We start from the raw sequence: 24490 nt of genomic DNA, 5'->3' as shown, positions 1-24490 counted from the left end.
CAACACGTTACTCAACAAATCGCCATCTTCCGCCATCTTTTGAAACGCCCACACCGCAAATGCCCTCCGCTTCACTAAATAGCCAGGTAACAGTTCATGATGCTGATGGATTTTGTACGGGTAGCATCGGAGGGTACGTCTAAGTGCCAACCCAATAGTAATGTATGGAATGCCGGTGCGCCGTGCGACTGTACGAGCGCTGACTTCCCTTGCATAGACGAACCCGCAACAGTCTCCATTTCTTCCTGAACTGTCTCAGCAGCATTACGCCTTTTACTCGGTTGGCCACTACGGGTTCTAACTTCGAAATCATTCTCGCCACAGCTGCATTTGTCAACGCACGTTTACCCATTCGAATCCCCTTCCTATGGCGATAAGATCGTAACTCTGAACTAGCACATTCCCCATTCTGATAATACAGCTTCACTCAAAGCCCCTTTTCAGGTAACGTCATCATGCTGCGACTGCTGGCGCATCTGATTCTCTCTCTCATTACATCTCCTTTTATACACGATTGTCATTCGCAGTCACTGACATTTTGCTGTCCAGCGCCATCTGTCGGATATTTTGTGAACTTTGTTTTGTTTTCGGTTCTAATAAAACCCCATGTCGTTCCAAGCAAGTGTGTCAATTTTCACCTCTCTATCTACATTATTCCGTGGTTTATTAAGTTTTCAAATTTATACTGACTTTTTGATCACCCGGTATATTAATGACTTGCCATTCTATATTCACGAAGATGCAAAGCTGGTAATTTTTGCCGATGATACGAGTATAGCTATCACACCCAACAGACAAGAATTAACTGGTGAAATTGTAAACGATGTTTTTCAGAAAATCATTAAGTGGATCTCTGCAAATGGGCTCTCATTAAACTTTGACAAAACACAGTATATACAGTTCCACCAGTAAATGGAATGACACCACTAAGAAATATAGACTTCGATCAGAAATCGGTAGATAAGGTAGAATATTCAAAAATTTCTAGGTGTATGCATTGATGAGGGGTTGAACAGGAAAAAAACACACTGAGGATCTGCTGAAACGTTAGAGTTCAGCTACTTATGCTATCAGGGTCATTGAAAATTTTGGTGATATACATCTCAGTAAATTAGCTTACCACGCCTATTTTCATTCTCTGCTTTCGTATGGCATCATATTCTGGGGTAACTCATCATTGAGTAAAAGAGTGTTCATTGCACAAAAGCGTGTAATCAGAATAATTGCTGGAGCTCATCCAAGATCATCCTGCAGACACTTATTTAAAGAGCTAGGGATCTTCACTGTACCTCACAATATATATATTGATTTATGAAATTTGTTATTAACAATCCGAACGAATTCAAAAGTAATAGCAGTGTACATGGCTACAACTATAGGAGAAAGGATGATCTTCACTACTCAAGGTTAAATCTAACTTTGGCTCAGAATGGGGTAAATTATGCTGCCACAAAAGTCTTTGGTCACTTATCTAATAGCATCAAAAGTCTGACAGATAGCCATATAGCACTTAAAAGGATATTAATAGAATTTCTTAATGGCAACTCCTCCTACTCATTAGATGAATTTTTGGATATAGTAAATGGGTAATTTCCCCAACCCCCCACAAAAAATTAAAAATATTAAGTGTCATGTAGTATTTTGTATAGTGCAATATCATGTATAGACACCTTTTATTAACCTGACACGTTCAGCATCATTACGAAGTGTCGTATTCATGATCTATGGAACAAGTACTAATCTAATCTAATCTACCCGTCCTTGGGGTACACTCTATTCGTTTAGTTCAGTAAAATGTGCTATAACCACTATGTAACTTGGCCGTTAATACAATGGGCCAGCCTACACACGTCCCGACCGCTGCACTCAGCGATTACAGTGCCGCAGCCGCTATTGTTGTGACTTGTTAATCTCAAATTCATTGTTTATATTTTATGAAATCCCGCTTGGTTTTACACAGAAACAAAAACGGGTGGTTTCCCCTGGCTATATTAGAGGTAACAAGGTCAAACAAAAAACAGGCTGAGAGAAAGCTGTGGGCACGTAAGTGGCTAATGCAATGAATGAAATTTATCTATGTTATATTATTAACCCTTTCAGTGCCTCTGGCTACAATTGTGTATCTTAACTTTTACTGTGACATAATTTCAACAGAAGTATTTTTCCCCATAGAAACCTCAGGTATACATTTGTGAATGTTTAACCTTTTCATCATGTGCAAGTGCTGCCAACTGTTGAGCATCACTATGAAAATATCAGCAAGTCAATATAGCAATGCACAGCAACTCATAACCACCAGAGAACATGAAAGCGGTTGGTTCACTATATTCCACTGTATAATTTAATATTGTTATTATTATTTTGCAGGATAACTATTGAATGATCGATTTATTATTTATCACAATAGACAATATTTCGTCATCATTTTCTTGGGCCCTTGTCCCACTTCAACGCGGGGTCGGCCATGTTACTATGTATGTGGCAATGTTCGTGTCAGAGGAGGGTCGGATGTCCTTCCTGTCGCCACCCTGTACCCCCTGGGATGGTGGTAGTGTATCCCCAGCTGTCTGCGTCTAGTGTAAGCCATCAAATAGGGCGAACGTTTTGAAATGTCTGAGAGTCGTGTAACTGAGGGGGGACATGGGGACCAGCTCAGTATTTACCCAGTGGGATGTGGAAAACCTCCTAAAAACTAAACCGAGGCTGGCCGGCACACCGGCCCTCGTCGTTAATGTGCTAAGCGGATTCGATTCGGGGCCGGCGCGCTTACCTGAATCCAGGAAGCAGCGCATTAGCGATCTCGGCTAACCTGGCGGGTCACAATAGAGAATATTTCTTAATTAGTTATTTCACTCCATAAAATTAAGCCAAACACACAAAGTATGTTTTGAAAACGGGTATGTATTTTTGTTTAATCTTGCACAAAAATCATTAAAAAATCACCTAAGAGCATAGCTAAATAAAGAAAAATTTTCCTTCCTCCAGAAAAAATTCAGGTCTTGAAGGGTTAAGGAGCTGGAAGCCAATGATTTTCGTAATTATCTAACAATGGATGAAACATCCATTTCGGCGCTGCTGAGCATCATCAAACCATTCTTAACGATAAACAGTACAGTCGTGAGAGAGGCTGTAAGCTGCAAGGAGAGGTTGCTAGCTACATTACGATTTCTGTTTAATAGCAGAAGATAAGAGGATTCAGTGATGTTGCATTCCCACAATTATCTACTAAAATGATTCCTGAAACCTGCAGTGTGGTTTTTCATTGACTGAAGAAACACATCGTGGTAAAGGAAGATAGATAAAACAAAAGATGTTCACGTAAACGTTATTAATTTATTTATATACGTAGCCTAAAGGATAACCCTTAAGTTAGAGAAATTCATTTCACATTCGAACAAGAAAAAGTAAACATGGTGCCAGCGCACATCGTCTTGTGGCATTTGGCAACAGTTAGAAATGGAAAATTAGCGCATTTTGCTCTTCGTAGCACTGGGATTGGATATAGACTTTGCCTGCTGTAACACACGAATGAAGCAAGGGTGTTTATTGAATTAACGTCCATTAAATGTCGATACGTCGGGTTTTAGATTTTGTTTCCGACAAGCATCGGCAATAAAACCTAAAACAGAAATGCAAAAGGTGGACTGACATTTATTCTCGCTATATGCCACACGAAACCATTATGAATTCATTAAAAGAGAAAAAAATTGCTTCATTTCTTGTATCTATATTGCTACAGTTTTCGCATGACGTTTGCCACAAACGTCTCCAGTCATTAAATTTCTTCAGAAACTCTGTCACAGTTTAGTCTGCTTCGCACTCGGTAGCAGCATTGAACACCGCGCACTGTGACAAAAGATGAAGTTTATTCGGGTGGTTGGCACGACAGCACTACACAAGGCATAATTCGTTAGGTGAAGTGGTGGGAGGCTTCGGCTGTCGTGTGGTCCGACTTGCGTGACATCCCGACAAAGTTAGTTCGTAGGTCGGTCTGTCAAAACACGCACACACGGCTGTTGATGTAGATGACGCTCAGGAAAGAAATTTAATATAAGACATACGGGGCTGCAAATGTCGCGAAATACCCCAAAACTGGATGACAAATCTTGAATATGTGACATCACAACCAAAATACGGAGGGTATTCTCAAGCGCATGTGCGAAGGGGTGATTGAGCTACTCAATAATTCCATTCAAGCAGAAGGTGCAAATTTCGAACATCTGCTGTAAATGTGATCTGTTGTAACGTAGATATTACATAATTTTCCTTGCTGTACCAAGCAAAAGCTGTTCTTATCTTGTGTTCCTTTACTTCCTCCCTTCTTTTCTTGTTCACAGACATTATGTAGTAAAGAAAACGCAGTTCAGTTAGTGGTAATGAAGCAGTCCGGACGCTAATACTCATTTACTTGCGACACAACACGGTAGCTTTTTGTTGTGCTGTATTTTTCGATAAACCAGCGGAGACCGCGAGACCGGTAAATAAATTAATACCTCAATGTAAAAACGCAATTGTCTCAGGCAATGAAAAGAATACTTTCTGCAAGTCTTGGGTTGGGATGACCAGGTGCGGCAGACCGATATGCTCAACCGCTGCAAGTGCGGCGAGTTACGTCATCTTTTGACGTCACATGTTCAACATTTGTCACGCACTTTTGTGATATTTCCTGTCATTTGCGACCCCATGTATCTTATCTTACATTACATGTCTGAGCGTCGACTAAGTCGCTTCGGAGGCTTTTAAACGCTAATTATACTCATGCTCATAAATTAAGGATAATTGCAGAATGTGGTGCCACTCCATTCGCTGATATCTTCTGTTTCAAGGTACTCCTCCACGATGGCAGCTCGGTGGCGCCGTGCGTTATCATCCATCAGGAGGAAGGTGTGACCCAGTGCACCCCTGAAAAGGCGGACATACTGGTGCAAAATGACGTCCCGATATACTTGACCTGTTACAGTTTCTCTGTCAAAGACATGCAGGGGTGCACGTGCACCAATCATAATCCCACCCCACAGCATCAAACCACGACCTCCGTACAGGTCCCTTTCAAGGACATTAAGGGGTTGGTATCTGGTTCCTCGTTCACGCCAAATGAAAACCCGGCGAACATAACCTGGGACCACTGTTCCAATGCCCATGTACTGTGTTCTTGACACCAGGCTTTGCGGGCTCTCCTGTGACGAGGGGTCAGTGGAATGCACCTTGCGGGTCTCCGAGCGAATAAACCATGTCTGTTCAGTCGTCTATAGACTGTGTGTCTGGAGACAACTGCTCCTGGCTGCAGTAAGGTCCCGAGCAAGGCTACCTGCAGTACTCCTTGGCCGTCTGCGGGCATTGATGGTCAGATATCGGTCTTCTTGCGGTGTTGTGCACTGTGGACGTCCCTTACTGTAGCGCCTAAACACGTTTCCTATCTGCTGGAATCGTTGCCATAATCTTGAGATCACACTTTGTGGCACACGAAGGGCCTGTGCTACGACCTGCTGTGTTTGACCAGCCTCTAGCCACCCTGGTATTCTACCCCTCATAACGTCATCAGTGTGTGTTCTTTGGGCCATTTTCAACACAGTCGCCATTAGCACGTCTGAAGAAGTCTGCACACCTACTCGCTGCACCGTACTCTGACATGCACCAACATACCTCTGCCACCGTGCGACGACCGCAGGTCAAATGCACCACATGGTCATACCCCGAGGTGATTTAAATCCGCAGACCGCCCACAAGAGCGTTGTTTCCCCATATATCAGCATTATCCTTAATTTATGAGCATGAGTGTAGAATTACCCTATATAGTGGCGCCGGGAGGTACGCCCTACACATCTTCTGTGTATCAGTTGCTGACGGCGGATAACACTTGTTGCTGCGCTAACTCCTGCTGTATAACGTGTGCAGTTGCAAATCGGGAGCAAGAGTCTAGAAATTGCATATTTCGGTACGACTGATTCGCTGAGTCTGAAGATGTGTCGGGCTGCAGGTTTACAATTAATAGTATCTCAAGAGACTGACAACAAAATACGTCACTGATGTTTGAAAGCAAAATTTTCCGTTTTTATAATCAAATAGAAGATAGGAAATGATTCTATGAACACTTAAAAGTGAAACATAGTACCACCGACGACGAACAAGTGCTCGACACTGGTTTGGTAAATTAAAAGACATATAAAAACCACGCACCATTGTCATTATAAGGGGGTGTTTCACATTAACGTTTAAAAACCCCCGAAACGACGCATATGACGCGGAGAAAAGTAAATTAATATGAGACACATGGAGCCTAGCACGTGTGAGAGGTACGTCATCTGCTGACGTCACATGTTCTACATTTGTCATCCACTTTTGGGGTATTTCCTGACATCTGCGGCCCCATGCGTCTTGTCTCAGCGTTATCTATGTCACTTAAGAGGTTTTTAAACGTTCATAGGAATCACCCTGTATATACAATAAAAAGTTTTTCATCAATGATCGTCATCAATCTGAAGATTGTTTTGGACATCACAGTGTTTTACGAGGCATGGTCCTGTTGGAGGGTGTATGTCGTTGCCTGCCTCCGACCTACAGTTTAAAGTGAATTCCAAACCACGGCATTTTTCACAGCAATAAACACAGCCAAAGATGAAAGAAGCGGTAAGTGGCAGACAAAAATCTTAGGTTTGACCAGGACCGAACCCAAGATTTGTGGACTTGTAATCTGGCATTTTTAACACTCAGACTCTTTCTTTTCCTTTTTTTTCTCCCATATTCCCGTATACCCCCTCGTTTCTCTCTCCAAAAATACCTTCTTCTCACGCTATATTCTGTAAAGTGCTTTTTTGCCGTTTTCTCCTCTCCTTTCTCGTCATTTAATCCTTAAGTCTACCACCAATTCAATTCAAAAAATGGTAATACACCCAATATACTTCTGCAGGTAAATTGCTTTGATATTTAAAAGCTAACAACATCGAATTAGTATACACAAAATGTCCCACCGATGTTGCGTGGCGTATGGTGCTCAGTGAAATGTTGCTGGTAGAGGATGCTTCCTACCAGTGTTAGGTGGGAGGGGGTGCTTCGTATGAATGTCCCGTAGCGGAGAGTGCTTGGTACCAATGTTATCAAGATTATTATGGAGGTCACTTTCTTAGTTAATCTTCTGGAACTCATGTGAGTAAATCTAGTGTTTCCAACAAGTTAAGAAATATTTCTTAAGATTAGAAAATTTTCATTAAAATATTTTTACTTTACGTCAATAACTTTATCTTACGCAAAAATTTAAAACTCTAAAAATAAGTTTCTGAGTAGGAGCGAAAATCATGTTGCATATCAACGATAATAACAAGAATAGAATTTAATTTCTTCAAAGGCGGTGGAGCAGGATATAAACTTAGGAAAAAAAACCACTTTTACACCTTTGATATCTACAAGAAATCGTTTGGTACTTAAACTTCATTTTCTAAGTGCTTTGTATGATTTTCAGATTTTCTTTCTTTGCTATTTTGACTGGATTAATTTAAGCTATATGAATGTGTTTACGAAGATGGATATTATAAGCTTTTCGTGATAAATGTAACCAATGCTCAGCACTAGACTACATGCGCGTGGGCGAAGGCCTAAACTTCACTCAACCTGGCCTGTAGAAGTGACGTAACAGCGTCGGAATGGACCAAGATGTTTCTTGTGTCCCCAGTTTCACATTTTTCTATACAGCCATGTTAACTGAACTGCAGAATTTGTAACTGTACTGCTCGATATTGCGCTGTATAGTCCCGTTGAAACAGAGAGGGTATCAACTTCTGGGAAAAGACCTGTTGTCGATCTTGAAATCTCAGTTTTCTGCCTCACCTGTATCACAGAAAATAATATTTTCTTTACCAAATAGTAGATGGACACATCTGCATAATAACATGTCCATATTCTTCAGAGACTATTTCAGCGGCTCTACCGTCTGAAACTGAATATACCTTCAGAAAGCCGCCTAAGGTTTTGTATGTGCGTGAACAAAATGTAATATCTGCTCTAAGGTATCTTTCTGGGATCGTGGAAGATACTGGACGAGTGTACTATAGTTTTGATTGTACAGGGTGTTTCAAAAAGTACTTTACAACTTTCAAAATTCATATAAATTAATTCATAGTACCTATAGAGGTAATTTTAGTGTCGGTTTGAAGAGAAATACATCAAGTTTTGTTTCGCTTAATTCGATAGAGCCGAATAGCACCCTAAGCAGCGGTAGTGGCAATTGGGTTAAAGATGGCACCCTTCACTGGACCTGAGCGTGCTAGCTGTTTGTTTTGTTTTGAATAATCGAAGTCAACGACAATAGTTCAGCGTAATTTCCGTACCAAGTACGCTAAAAATCCTCCTAGTCGGCCTACATTTTATGAGTGGCATAATTGTTTTGTAGAAACGGGATGCTCCGTGAGAGAATCATCAACTTGATAGTGTACCTGGATATGTTACAACAATTTTTGATACCACAGATTGATGAGGATGACCAAGAACGAAATGTTTACTTCATGCAAGATGGTGCACCACCCCACTACCTGGCTGATGTACGAGATTTTCTCAGTGACCGCTTCCCAGGTCAATGGATAGGCCGTGATGCTCCAATTGAATCGCCGCCCCGTTCGCCAGACCTGTCACCACTCATTTTTTTTTTATGGGGTTCATAAAGGATACCGTGTTTGTACCTTCTGTGCCCCGACTTCTCTACCTGAATTTAGAGCAAGAATTTACGCCGCCACTGAGCAAGTTACATCTGCAATGCTACAGCGAGATTGGGAAGAATTGACTTCCGATGGGATGTGTGCAGGGTAACCAACGGAAACCACATACATCTTTAGTCGAAGGTCAAAAAACTTGATAACACTACACCTAGCTATATATCGTCTTCTAACAAAATTATGTGAATTTTTAAAGTTGTTAAGTACTTTTTGAAACACCCCATATAGTGCTGGTGAGGAAGGAAAGTGGTGTCCAGGAACACGGCGTTGACCTTCGCACGACACAGTGTGGGACTGGTCCTATTTCTGCAACGCGGCAAGGGTAGGTACGAGGAAGCGAGGAGAAAATGTTGGGGAATCCAGTTCGATGCTGTACTCTAAAGCTTCGCATCCGTCTTAGCTGCAAAAGGGCGCAGAAACCGCAGCCACGCCAACAAAACGTGGAAAGCGTGGCACTACACAAACGAAAGATGCAATAGTTCCCGTCGCACTCGGCAACGTGTAATATGTTTTTTAGTAGAATCGCAGATCATTGATTTCTAGAAATGGGTGATAATCCTGTACTGAATGAAAACTCTATAGCACAGAAGTCTATAGCCTGATAACGGCAATGAAAGTGTCTTGCACTTTGTATCACATGTCAAAAAAGGAATAGTCCAGAACGGTAACATACAGATACACAACATAACAAACCAATGTTGTTAGAGTATAGCTGTTGAAGAATTCTTGAACATACTCGACGCTCGAACATTGTTACACACGTAGAGGAAACAAAGTTTCTCACAATGAAGCAATATCGGTTCAAGAAATACCAGTCTAGAGAAAAACAACTATTTTTTTTCACACATTATTTTCCGAGTAGAAGACGCAGGTCAAGAGGTTGATTGCCTCTCCCTTAACTCCAAAACCCACGTTCTACACTGTGGCACATTGCCATCGAACGAAATGATGAGGTGTCTTTCTTTTTATCTTTTAATTCTGTTTTTGATATATGTGTTACGTAGGGCAGTATGTGCGAGAAAGTCGCATGGATGTAGAATGTACCAATTTATCGAATATGAATATCAGTGCATACAACGTATTTGTAGAACTGACCATTACAAATAGTCTCGTAGCGCAGAGTATTTTTTCTTTGCCACCTTACATCAAAATACATATTGTCACCTACAGTTAACAGGAATTTGCAATTGTATGTGTTACATGATAGTTTCAAACAAAAGCTTCTGTTTCTTACTACAAAAGAATTATTTCATTGTTTAAAATAGGGTTCAAGCAGATACTTTTTACATTAGTTTTAAATCATTACTAATAATAAAACAGTAAAATGGTAGCGTCTCTCAGTCAGTCTCTTCGAACACGCTAGTCTCCAAAACTACTAGGCATATTTTTATGGGTTTCACACAGGTAACTTGAGAGTGGCTTGGGGTAAGACTTAAGCTTTACTTCATCAAAATCTGATAACGAAAAGAAAGATATTGCAATTTAAAGTTTTATCCATGCTGACAAAATGCGAAAGTACTTCTGTACGAGAAGTTTCCAATACTAAACCGCTGAATCGATTTCGATGAAGTTTGGAATGGAGATAGCTTGATCCCCGAGGAAGAACATAGGCTACATTAGAAAATAAAAGAAAATTGTCTCCCAAGAGGGTGAAGTAGGGAATGCAACATATTTTTTTGCTTCATTAAAGATAAGCCATGTTAAGAAATTCTAAAATTTGTTGCATAATGCACACGTTGGATAACGTACAGCTACTTCAGGCGGTCTCATGAGGAGAGCTGACGTTATTGCCTAAGCAATACCTTACTTACTCACAGTCATTCACCATAACAAAACTATTGACAAGGGTGCACAGCCGCAGGTATTAGATAGTAAAGATATATTATTTCTTGTATATTTGATAATATTTGACAATGAATTGAAAAGTTCAAGGACGACGTCCGCTCATGATTAGAATTGCTCTTTACTGGGCTGTGGAGATCTTTTTAGACTGGCACACTAGACACGCATTCTGCAGGACGGTGGTTCTAATCGTCTGAGTTTTCCGTGATTTTCTTAAGATGTTGTGTCACGTACATGGTATCAAACCCAAAATTCCTCGAAAACATGATTGGCATGCATAGCTTTTGTCCAGTACAATACTGTACTTTATGTGTAATGTAACTTGTCATTGCCACTGAGGCGTTCTAGGAGCGGATGTAAAAGACCCCGTTTTGGCATAATGGCCATTGGCAGAAGCCAGACAGCATACAAAACAAACAGGCGCTTACCACACTGCGAAAGCAGAGGTAATGCACAGAGATATCAGTTGCCTAAGTGTCTTTATATAGTCGAAACTGAAATATTCTTCCCACAAATTATAAAACACTGCTAGTTAGAACTGTTGCTGATTAATGTTGACACCGAGCAGAAACAAGACAATACCGCCCCGATTTTGTCTACACCTCATCATTTCGTTCGATGGCAATGTGCCACAGTGTAGAACGTGGGTTTTGGAGTTAAGGGAGAGGCAATCAACCTCTTGACCTGCGTCTTCTACTCGGAAAATAATGTGTGAAAAAAAATAGTTGTTTTTCTCTAGACTGGTATTTCTTGAACTGATATTGCTTCATTGTGAGAAACTTTGTTTCCTCTACGTGTGTAACAATGTTCGAGCGTCGAGTATGTTCAAGAATTCTTCAACAGCTATACTCTAACAACATTGGTTTGTTATGTTGTGTATCTGTATGTTACCGTTCTGGACTATTCCTTTTTTGACATGTGATACAAAGTGCAAGACACTTTCATTGCCGTTATCAGGCTATAGACTTCTGTGCTATAGAGTTTTCATTCAGTACAGGATTATCACCCATTTCTAGAAATCAATGATCTGCGATTCTACTAAAAAACATATTACACGTTGCCGAGTGCGACGGGAACTATTGCATCTTTCGTTTGTGTAGTGCCACGCTTTCCACGTTTTGTTGGCGTGGCTGCGGTTTCTGCGCCCTTTTGCAGCTAAGACGGATGCGAAGCTTTAGAGTACAGCATCGAACTGGATTCCCCAACATTTTCTCCTCGCTTCCTCGTACCTACCCTTGCCGCGTTGCAGAAATAGGACCAGTCCCACACTGTGTCGTGCGAAGGTCAACGCCGTGTTCCTGGACACCACTTTCCTTCCTCACCAGCACTATATGGGGTGTTTCAAAAAGTACTTAACAACTTTAAAAATTCACATAATTTTGTTAGAAGACGATATATAGCTAGGTGTAGTGTTATCAAGTTTTTTGACCTTCGACTAAAGATGTATGTGGTTTCCGTTGGTTACCCTGCACACATCCCATCGGAAGTCAATTCTTCCCAATCTCGCTGTAGCATTGCAGATGTAACTTGCTCAGTGGCGGCGTAAATCCTTGCTCTAAATTCAGGTAGAGAAGTCGGGGCACAGAAGGTACAAACACGGTATCCTTTATGAACCCCATAAAAAAAAATGAGTGGTGACAGGTCTGGCGAACGGGGCGGCGATTCAATTGGAGCATCACGGCCTATCCATTGACCTGGGAAGCGGTCACTGAGAAAATCTCGTACATCAGCCAGGTAGTGGGGTGGTGCACCATCTTGCATGAAGTAAACATTTCGTTCTTGGTCATCCTCATCAATCTGTGGTATCAAAAATTGTTGTAACATATCCAGGTACACTATCAAGTTGATGATTCTCTCACGGAGCATCCCGTTTCTACAAAACAATTATGCCACTCATAAAATGTAGGCCGACTAGGAGGATCTTTAGCGTACTTGGTACGGAAATTACGCTGAACTGTTGTCGTTGACTTCGATTATTCAAAACAAAACAAACAGCTAGCACGCTCAGGTCCAGTGAAGGGTGCCATCTTTAACCCAATTGCCACTACCGCTGCTTAGGGTGCTATTCGGCTCTATCGAATTAAGCGAAACAAAACTTGATGTATTTCTCTTCAAACCGACACTAAAATTACCTCTATAGGTACTATGAATTAATTTATATGAATTTTGAAAGTTGTAAAGTACTTTTTGAAACACCCTGTACAATCAAAACTATAGTACACTCGTCCAGTATCTTCCACGATCCCAGAAAGATACCTTAGAGCAGATATTACATTTTGTTCACGCACATACAAAACCTTAGGCGGCTTTCTGAAGGTATATTCAGTTTCAGACGGTAGAGCCGCTGAAATAGTCTCTGAAGAATATGGACATGTTATTATGCAGATGTGTCCATCTACTATTTGGTAAAGAAAATATTATTTTCTGTGATACAGGTGAGGCAGAAAACTGAGATTTCAAGATCGACAACAGGTCTTTTCCCAGAAGTTGATACCCTCTCTGTTTCAACGGGACTATACAGCGCAATATCGAGCAGTACAGTTACAAATTCTGCAGTTCAGTTAACATGGCTGTATAGAAAAATGTGAAACTGGGGACACAAGAAACATCTTGGTCCATTCCGACGCTGTTACGTCACTTCTACAGGCCAGGTTGAGTGAAGTTTAGGCCTTCGCCCACGCGCATGTAGTCTAGTGCTGAGCATTGGTTACATTTATCACGAAAAGCTTATAATATCCATCTTCGTAAACACATTCATATAGCTTAAATTAATCCAGTCAAAATAGCAAAGAAAGAAAATCTGAAAATCATACAAAGCACTTAGAAAATGAAGTTTAAGTACCAAACGATTTCTTGTAGATATCAAAGGTGTAAAAGTGGTTTTTTTTCCTAAGTTTATATCCTGCTCCACCGCCTTTGAAGAAATTAAATTCTATTCTTGTTATTATCGTTGATATGCAACATGATTTTCGCTCCTACTCAGAAACTTATTTTTAGAGTTTTAAATTTTTGCGTAAGATAAAGTTATTGACGTAAAGTAAAAATATTTTAATGAAAATTTTCTAATCTTAAGAAATATTTCTTAACTTGTTGGAAACACTAGATTTACTCACATGAGTTCCAGAAGATTAACTAAGAAAGTGACCTCCATAATAATCTTGATAACATTGGTACCAAGCACTCTCCGCTACGGGACATTCATACGAAGCACCCCCTCCCACCTAACACTGGTAGGAAGCATCCTCTACCAGCAACATTTCACTGAGCACCATACGCCACGCAACATCGGTGGGACATTTTGTGTATACTAATTCGATGTTGTTAGCTTTTAAATATCAAAGCAATTTACCTGCAGAAGTATATTGGGTGTATTACCATTTTTTGAATTGAATTGGTGGTAGACTTAAGGATTAAATGACGAGAAAGGAGAGGAGAAAACGGCAAAAAAGCACTTTACAGAATATAGCGTGAGAAGAAGGTATTTTTGGAGAGAGAAACGAGGGGGTATACGGGAATATGGGAGAAAAAAAAGGAAAAGAAAGAGTCTGAGTGTTAAAAATGCCAGATTACAAGTCCACAAATCTTGGGTTCGGTCCTGGTCAAACCTAAGATTTTTGTCTGCCACTTACCGCTTCTTTCATCTTTGGCTGTGTTTATTGCTGTGAAAAATGCCGTGGTTTGGAATTCACTTTAAACTGTAGGTCGGAGGCAGGCAACGACATACACCCTCCAACAGGACCATGCCTCGTAAAACACTGTGATGTCCAAAACAATCTTCAGATTGATGACGATCATTGATGAAAAACTTTTTATTGTATATACAGGGTGATTCCTATGAACGTTTAAAAACCTCTTAAGTGACATAGATAACGCTGAGACAAGACGCATGGGGCCGCAGATGTCAGGAAATACCCCAAAAGTGGATGACAAATGTAGAACATGTGACGTCAGCAGATGACGTACCTCTCACACGTGCTAGGCTCCATGTGTCTCATATTAATTTACTTTTCTCCGCGTCATATGCGTCGTTTCGGGGGTTTTTAAACGTTAATGTGAAACACCCCCTTATAATGACAATGGTGCGTGGTTTTTATATGTCTTTTAATTTACCAAACCAGTGTCGAGCACTTGTTCGTCGTCGGTGGTACTATGTTTCACTTTTAAGTGTTCATAGAATCATTTCCTATCTTCTATTTGATTATAAAAACGGAAAATTTTGCTTTCAAACATCAGTGACGTATTTTGTTGTCAGTCTCTTGAGATACTATTAATTGTAAACCTGCAGCCCGACACATCTTCAGACTCAGCGAATCAGTCGTACCGAAATATGCAATTTCTAGACTCTTGCTCCCGATTTGCAACTGCACACGTTATACAGCAGGAGTTAGCGCAGCAACAAGTGTTATCCGCCGTCAGCAACTGATACACAGAAGATGTGTAGGGCGTACCTCCCGGCGCCACTATATAGGGTAATTCTACACTCATGCTCATAAATTAAGGATAATGCTGATATATGGGGAAACAACGCTCTTGTGGGCGGTCTGCGGATTTAAATCACCTCGGGGTATGACCATGTGGTGCATTTGACCTGCGGTCGTCGCACGGTGGCAGAGGTATGTTGGTGCATGTCAGAGTACGGTGCAGCGAGTAGGTGTGCAGACTTCTTCAGACGTGCTAATGGCGACTGTGTTGAAAATGGCCCAAAGAACACACACTGATGACGTTATGAGGGGTAGAATACCAGGGTGGCTAGAGGCTGGTCAAACACAGCAGGTCGTAGCACAGGCCCTTCGTGTGCCACAAAGTGTGATCTCAAGATTATGGCAACGATTCCAGCAGATAGGAAACGTGTTTAGGCGCTACAGTAAGGGACGTCCACAGTGCACAACACCGCAAGAAGACCGATATCTGACCATCAATGCCCGCAGACGGCCAAGGAGTACTGCAGGTAGCCTTGCTCGGGACCTTACTGCAGCCAGGAGCAGTTGTCTCCAGACACACAGTCTATAGACGACTGAACAGACATGGTTTATTCGCTCGGAGACCCGCAAGGTGCATTCCACTGACCCCTCGTCACAGGAGAGCCCGCAAAGCCTGGTGTCAAGAACACAGTACATGGGCATTGGAACAGTGGTCCCAGGTTATGTTCGCCGGGTTTTCATTTGGCGTGAACGAGGAACCAGATACCAACCCCTTAATGTCCTTGAAAGGGACCTGTACGGAGGTCGTGGTTTGATGCTGTGGGGTGGGATTATGATTGGTGCACGTGCACCCCTGCATGTCTTTGACAGAGAAACTGTAACAGGTCAAGTATATCGGGACGTCATTTTGCACCAGTATGTCCGCCTTTTCAGGGGTGCACTGGGTCACACCTTCCTCCTGATGGATGATAACGCACGGCGCCACCGAGCTGCCATCGTGGAGGAGTACCTTGAAACAGAAGATATCAGCGAATGGAGTGGCACCACATTCTGCAATTATCCTTAATTTATGAGCATGAGTATAATTAGCGTTTAAAAGCCTCCGAAGCGACTTAGTCGACGCTCAGACATGTAATGTAAGATAAGATACATGGGGTCGCAAATGACAGGAAATATCACAAAAGTGCGTGACAAATGTTGAACATGTGACGTCAAAAGATGACGTAACTCGCCGCACTTGCAGCGGTTGAGCATATCGGTCTGCCGCACCTGGTCATCCCAACCCAAGACTTGCAGAAAGTATTCTTTTCATTGCCTGAGACAATTGCGTTTTTACATTGAGGTATTAATTTATTTACCGGTCTCGCGGTCTCCGCTGGTTTATCGAAAAATACAGCACAACAAAAAGCTACCGTGTTGTGTCGCAAGTAAATGAGTATTAGCGTCCGGACTGCTTCATTACCACTAACTGAACTGCGTTTTCTTTACTACATAATGTCTGTGAACAAGAAAAGAAGGGAGGAAGTAAAGGAACACAAGATAAGAACAGCTTTTGCTTGGTACAGCAAGGAAAATTATGTAATATCTACGTTACAACAGATCACATTTACAGCAGATGTTCGAAATTTGCACCTTCTGCTTGAATGGAATTATTGAGTAGCTCAATCACCCCTTCGCACATGCGCTTGAGAATACCCTCCGTATTTTGGTTGTGATGTCACATATTCAAGATTTGTCATCCAGTTTTGGGGTATTTCGCGACATTTGCAGCCCCGTATGTCTTATATTAAATTTCTTTCCTGAGCGTCATCTACATCAACAGCCGTGTGTGCGTGTTTTGACAGACCGACCTACGAACTAACTTTGTCGGGATGTCACGCAAGTCGGACCACACGACAGCCGAAGCCTCCCACCACTTCACCTAACGAATTATGCCTTGTGTAGTGCTGTCGTGCCAACCACCCGAATAAACTTCATCTTTTGTCACAGTGCGCGGTGTTCAATGCTGCTACCGAGTGCGAAGCAGACTAAACTGTGACAGAGTTTCTGAAGAAATTTAATGACTGGAGACGTTTGTGGCAAACGTCATGCGAAAACTGTAGCAATATAGATACAAGAAATGAAGCAATTTTTTTCTCTTTTAATGAATTCATAATGGTTTCGTGTGGCATATAGCGAGAATAAATGTCAGTCCACCTTTTGCATTTCTGTTTTAGGTTTTATTGCCGATGCTTGTCGGAAACAAAATCTAAAACCCGACGTATCGACATTTAATGGACGTTAATTCAATAAACACCCTTGCTTCATTCGTGTGTTACAGCAGGCAAAGTCTATATCCAATCCCAGTGCTACGAAGAGCAAAATGCGCTAATTTTCCATTTCTAACTGTTGCCAAATGCCACAAGACGATGTGCGCTGGCACCATGTTTACTTTTTCTTGTTCGAATGTGAAATGAATTTCTCTAACTTAAGGGTTATCCTTTAGGCTACGTATATAAATAAATTAATAACGTTTACGTGAACATCTTTTGTTTTATCTATCTTCCTTTACCACGATGTGTTTCTTCAGTCAATGAAAAACCACACTGCAGGTTTCAGGAATCATTTTAGTAGATAATTGTGGGAATGCAACATCACTGAATCCTCTTATCTTCTGCTATTAAACAGAAATCGTAATGTAGCTAGCAACCTCTCCTTGCAGCTTACAGCCTCTCTCACGACTGTACTGTTTATCGTTAAGAATGGTTTGATGATGCTCAGCAGCGCCGAAATGGATGTTTCATCCATTGTTAGATAATTACGAAAATCATTGGCTTCCAGCTCCTTAACCCTTCAAGACCTGAATTTTTTCTGGAGGAAGGAAAATTTTTCTTTATTTAGCTATGCTCTTAGGTGATTTTTTAATGATTTTTGTGCAAGATTAAACAAAAATACATACCCGTTTTCAAAACATACTTTGTGTGTTTGGCTTAATTTTATGGAGTGAAATAACTAATTAAGAAATATTCTCTATTGTGACCCGCCAGGTTAGCCGAGATCGCTAATGCGCTGCTTCCTGGATTCAGGTAAGCGCGCCGGCCCCGAATCGAATCCGCTTAGCACATTAACGACGAGGGCCGGTGTGCCGGCCAGCCTCGGTTTAGTTTTTAGGAGGTTTTCCACATCCCACTGGGTAAATACTGAGCTGGTCCCCATGTCCCCCCTCAGTTACACGACTCTCAGACATTTCAAAACGTTCGCCCTATTTGATGGCTTACACTAGACGCAGACAGCTGGGGATACACTACCTCCATCCCAGGGGGTACAGGGTGGCGACAGGAAGGACATCCGACCCTCCTCTGACACGAACATTGCCACATACATAGTAACATGGCCGACCCCGCGTTGAAGTGGGACAAGGGCCCAAGAAAATGATGACGAAATATTGTCTATTGTGATAAATAATAAATCGATCATTCAATAGTTATCCTGCAAAATAATAATAACAATATTAAATTATACAGTGGAATATAGTGAACCAACCGCTTTCATGTTCTCTGGTGGTTATGAGTTGCTGTGCATTGCTATATTGACTTGCTGATATTTTCATAGTGATGCTCAACAGTTGGCAGCACTTGCACATGATGAAAAGGTTAAACATTCACAAATGTATACCTGAGGTTTCTATGGGGAAAAATACTTCTGTTGAAATTATGTCACAGTAAAAGTTAAGATACACAATTGTAGCCAGAGGCACTGAAAGGGTTAATAATATAACATAGATAAATTTCATTCATTGCATTAGCCACTTACGTGCCCACAGCTTTCTCTCAGCCTGTTTTTTGTTTGACCTTGTTACCTCTAATATAGCCAGGGGAAACCACCCGTTTTTGTTTCTGTGTAAAACCAAGCGGGATTTCATAAAATATAAACAATGAATTTAAGATTAACAAGTCACAACAATAGCGGCTGCGGCACTGTAATCGCTGAGTGCAGCGGTCGGGACGTGTGTAGGCTGGCATGAAATTGGTCGGGAGGTCTATCGGACGAAGGGTTCGTATGTGTGTAGGGGTCTTCAATAAGAATCACGCTCCACATCAGCAGGTGGCGCCTTACCTGGCGGGAATCGCGGAGGGCGCCTCAGCTGCCCCCACAGCCACACGACCAGGGCGACTGAGGCGAGCAGCAGGGGCAGCACCAGAGAAAGCATGTCGTCTCTTCCCATCGCCCGACGAGCACTGGACTGACGCCGCGTCCAGCGACCGACAGCCAGTAAGCCCAGAGCCGCCGTGGCGGGCGCGGCAGGGAGGGGAGTGGAGCTCAGCTCACCCAATCCCGCTGCTGCACGGCTTGCCGACACTTCCGGGCGCACTCTTCCACGCTAGCGAGGACAGATGGCTCTTTCCCTCGTGTTATCCATATCTGTCAGCTCCAAAACAACGCCTAGTTTGCATGTCACTCTGACCACTTCCAATACAGGTGGAAAACTTCCATTTACGCACTTTCTGCCTTACAGTTTCTACTTCCATTTCTACATCTACGTTTATACACCGCAAGTACAAGACGCGAGCGTGTTTCAGTCGAATCTGCTTACTGTTATCAAACCTTACTCTCCCTCTATAACCCTCCCCCACCCCCACCCCTCCCTTCCCATTTCCTTCTACTGCCAAACTGAGGATTCCTTAATGCCTCAGAATGTCTCCTATTAACCATTCCTTCTTTTAGTCATACATGTACATCTACATTAAGGGTTGGACGTTTTGGTCTGTTCTGTCACCCTCAAAATTGTTCGTGACATCTCTTTATTGGTCTTCCTAAAGATCTTTTGCTTCTTATTTTGTATTGTTTTATTGTTTTAGTGATACTTCCATCTGGAATACTGTCTATATATTCTTCCCATCTGAACTGATATTTTTTAATTATGTTATTTATGTTTTGCATGTTCAGATTCAGCTCGGATGTCATCATTTCTCTTTTTATTCATCAAGGTATACCCAGCCACGTGTCTAAGGTAATTCATTTCATATCCTTCTGTTCTCTTTTCATCTCTCTTCAAAGAGTCCAGTTATCGCATCAATTGAGCAGTGCTGGTAGCCAGAACCTTACTGGACTTCAGTAGAGTATCTATGTGAACTTTCTTTCCCAATATTCTGCGAAAAATTCCATACAAATAGTTAAACAGGTATAACTTTTTTGTATTTCATTGTTCGCACTGTATGTAATACAGCGCCCTAAATGTTGAAATTTATTAATTATCTCTATGAGCTACTTATCAATGTCAATCTTAACTCGGATGGGAAGATGTCCTAAAAATGCCACTGATTTTATCTTTCTGATGGAGACTTTCAGATTGTATTCTCTGGCTATTTTAATTAGATCAAATGCACCTTCTTGTAAGTCATTTTCATTTTGCCTAATATTTTCTTGGCCATCAGCAAAAAATAGAGTACTAATTGAGTGGGTGCGAATGGACACTTTTGTCTACCTCCTTGTTTTATTTCAGTCATATTATGTCTGCTGCTTGCCATTTTCATTTGTATTTTGTTTTTCATATGCAGCTCATATGATATCCAATCTCTCTGTTTCTTAAAATTTCCCGCAATTTGTTTCAATTTACTTTATCAAACGCCTTTTCGTAGTCAATGAAGGCAAGAAACGTTGGTTAATTGAATTCACATGTTCTTCTGTTAGTTATATCGAGGTGAAGATTCAGCCCAAACATGCTCTGCATTTTCGAAAACCACGTTGGGCATCATGTAGCACAGTCAGCGATTGGCTATTTTGCTTTCGGAAAATTCTAGCATATAATTTATAACTTAAATTCAGAAGGCTAATACCTCTGCATTTCTGACATTCATGTCTGTTTCCTTTCTTATCAATTGGGCATATCTGGGCTATATATAACACCCCAAAGGTATATAACCACTTCGCCAGAAAATATTCATAAAATCGTATGTTCTTATTTCTGCAATATTTTGCGCGCATTTTATCAGTTCTGTGTTGATTTTTTTCACATCCTGGAGTCTCCCTCTTCTTGCTAGGCGTTACTGCATCCTGTAGCTCCTCCAGAGTTAATAACTCTACATTCTTATGTGGTTCAGAATCAGACAGAATGACCTGTATATCTAGCACATCTGTCCACACTGATTTATAATATTGTAACAAATTAGGATCAGATGCTGTGTTTGTTTGTAGATTGCCCTTATTCCCTTTGTTTAAATGTTTCATTATTGTGTATGCTTTGTTTTGTTCTCCTCCGACTTCATTTTTCCCAGTTAATGTTTTTAACTTTTGTGACTTTCCTTTTGACTTCAGCTGATTTAGTTTTATAATCTAGACTCAGATCTTGATCGTATAGGGAATTAAACACTTTTAAATAGGCACGTTTCCTATTTTCAATTACACTATGTATTTCCTCATCCCAATACAGCAGGCCCTTTTGAAAAAACTTTCCCTTCTTGTGCCAAGTGCTTCTCTTTCTGCTTTTATTACTGCTTCCTTTACATTGTTTCATTCCTGGTTAATTTTATTGGCCTTTATATTTAAACTTACATATTCTTCAAGCCTTTTTAATATAGTAACTGGGTAATCTCTTCTTGAAGTAGTTGTACTTCAAATGTAGCATCAGCTTTATTTTGTTTCTGTTTGGAAGATATCTTAGTCATATTGTGCCACAAATCTCTTTTTTCCCATTTCGATTCAGGTAGCTCCTCATTACTAACATAATCTACCTACCTAATCTTCGCCTTTCATCTGTTTCACCACATTTCAAAAGTTTCTATTCCTTTCTAGTCTGAACTGTTCATCTTCCATTTTCCATCTCCATACAGCCTAGAAAAATATCTTCAAAAATGACTTTCAGACACTTCAATTTATATTAGATGTATCAAATTATGTTCCGACTGCCAGTATGTATTTTACATTCTCTCTATTTCGGTCATCACTAGTTATTTTGTTATCTAACTAGTAAAACTCATACGTCTATTGCTTCTAGCATCAAGTCTCCTAATCTAATTTACTCAGCATCGCCTCATTTAATTCGACCATATGCCATTCCACTTTTTTTATCTTTTGTTGATTTTATCTCATAATCTATTTCCAAAATTTTGTCTAACTGATCTTCCATAGCCTTTGTCATCTGTGGCAAAATGGCAATGACAATGGCAAACGTCACTTTAATTTCTTCAATGTGAACTTTAAATTTCTCTCTAAATTTCTTCCTGGTTTCCTTTACTGTTTGCTCAATGTACAGATTGTGGAGCGTCGTAGGCAGGTCACAACCCTGCCGATATTACAGCCTATCTCTCACGTTCTGTGACTCTTATAACTGACGTCTGCTTTTTGTACTGATTGTAAATAACCTTCCGCCTCCTGCATTTTACACCAGCTACCTTCAGGATATCAAAGAGTATATACCACTGAACATTTTGAAAAGTTACCCCTCAATCCACAAACACTATGAACTTATGTTTGCTTTTCAAACATAAGCATCGAAAAACAAGTTTCTGTTAGTGCACGGCATAATTTAGTTTTGTTTACATTAAATAATCTCTCATTTCATACTAAACAAACTTTGATGAATCTCGAAACATTTAATCAAGTGAAGGAATAAGCCGGCTTTAGGAGTAGATATATTAGATGGACACCTTGCAAGTCATGAACGAAATCATACCGTACCCCAGCAATAACTATGACACAACTAAAAAATGCAATACTTCAGAAAAACTGACTTAAAGAACTCCATAAGGCTTATGTTGAATTACTATAAGCTTCCTTCAAATTTCAAATAAGTATTTTTGCCAGTAAATTGTTTTATTTGTTACAACAGTAATATGGACATGTAGTTCTGTTCTCGTCGAATGTCAGGTGATGTCAAGAAATTTTTTTTTTTAATTTCTTCAAGTTGTATCACTTTTCTTGTTTTCTAAAAACTCTTTTGTTTTTGTTATGACCGCCCACGTAACACATTTGCCCCTTTTACGGCAGTATACGTAATATACTACAATATTCGAACTTATATCAGGCCAAATTAATTAGTACTTAAGTTAGAATAAAAAATGAAAACAATTTAAAATATTTTGATAGGAAAATATAAAATTATAATATATAAAAATTAATGCGGTTTAATAAGGGACATCGATTAGGTACAATTTAAGGAACATAATTTACGAAAACATAGAATCATAAATGGGCTTATATATTATAAGAACACTTTTCGCCGAGAAAAGGAATTCTATGCCTTTTTTTTTTTTTTTTTTTTTTTTTTTTTTTTTTTTTTTTTTTGTAAGCTGCAACGCACGAAATTTAGTAATATTTACAACAACTGTAATAGTCAAAACAGCAAAACAGTGTCTGTTTCTTCGGACATGCATACATGTCTGAAGGACATTGTAATGTAAGGTACAGACAGTGTGTAAATACGGACGTTGTGATAATCACTCACCTTAAAAATTTCGTTCATCTTACCTTATGAATGAAAAGTGTCGCAACTCAGAATGTGCCGCTCTTCTTGGATGACCCAGGTACACCTACCAGTAACAGTGCTGAAGCGACACTGTTCTTGCCGTGGCGAATTACGAGATATATGGGATGTAACGGATTAATAAATGTTAGTTAATACTCTAAGTTCAACAAAGCTTTTGTCTCAGTTAGAAAAAACCTGTACTAACAGCCTTTGAGAAGAAGGCGTTAATTCACTCTACATCGGAGCAGACGGAACATCGCAATTAATAACGAAAACTAAAGAAAAAAAGTATGTGATAATACAGGCAAAAAAGGAGGACAAGTAAACATGCGACTGTATACGAACCGACTGCGAGATACAGGGTGACAATTATTGAACTGTATCGAAAAAACGTAAATTAATTGAAAACTACGGCGTGCACACACTTTACTCAACATGTAAACGTCAGTACACATGCTCGGATTTAGGTTATGACATGTTCGATGTGCCTACCATCATTGGCGATGATGTGGCGCAGACGGAAAGTGGATTTCTGCGTGGCCCGCTGAATTGTAGAACCATCGATGCTGCCGATCACCTCGTGAGTGGCTGTTTTCAGCTCAGCAATGGTTTTGGGGCTATTGCTGTATGCCTTGTCTTTAACATAGTCCCATAGAAAGGAGTCGCATTTTTTGAGATCCGGAAAATACGGCAGCCAATCGAGGCTCATGCCAGTGGCCTCTGGGTATCCCAGAGCGTGAATGCGGTCCCCAAAGTGCTCCTCCAGAACATCAAACACTCTCCAGCTTCGATGGGGTCGAGCTCCGTCTTTCATGAACCTCATCTTGCCGAAATCAGGGTCACTTTGGAAAATGGGAATGAAACCATCCTCCAAAACCTTCACGAACCGTTCGGTAGTCACCGTGCCATCAAGGAATATCACACCGATTATTCCGTGACTGGACATTGCTCACCACACAGTCATGCTCTGAGGTTGAGGAGACTTCTCGATCGCGAAATACGGATTCTGAGTCCCCCAAATGTGCCAATTTTGCTTACTGACGAACCCATCCAAATGAAAGTGGGCTTTGTTGCTAAACCAT

The 24490-nt window shown here is 40.7% G+C and overlaps 1 protein-coding gene across 1 annotated transcript in view; it reads right to left on the bottom strand.

The window, feature by feature from the left end:
* Positions 1-19169, bottom strand: part of LOC124613986 (methyl farnesoate epoxidase-like) — a 326569-nt gene extending 307400 nt beyond the window's left edge. Inside the window, exon 1 of the mRNA XM_047142773.1 lies at positions 19061-19169. Within this exon, the coding sequence (XP_046998729.1) occupies positions 19061-19169 (109 nt within the window). The remainder of the gene's footprint in view (positions 1-19060) is intronic.
* Positions 19170-24490: the final 5321 nt, after the last annotated feature.

The sequence above is a fragment of the Schistocerca americana genome, chromosome 4 (assembly GCF_021461395.2).
Source record: "Schistocerca americana isolate TAMUIC-IGC-003095 chromosome 4, iqSchAmer2.1, whole genome shotgun sequence".
Taxonomy (NCBI): Eukaryota; Metazoa; Arthropoda; class Insecta; order Orthoptera; family Acrididae; genus Schistocerca; species Schistocerca americana.
The sequence above is the reverse complement of the archived record's forward strand: the minus strand, read 5'-3'. Positions and strand labels throughout refer to the sequence as shown.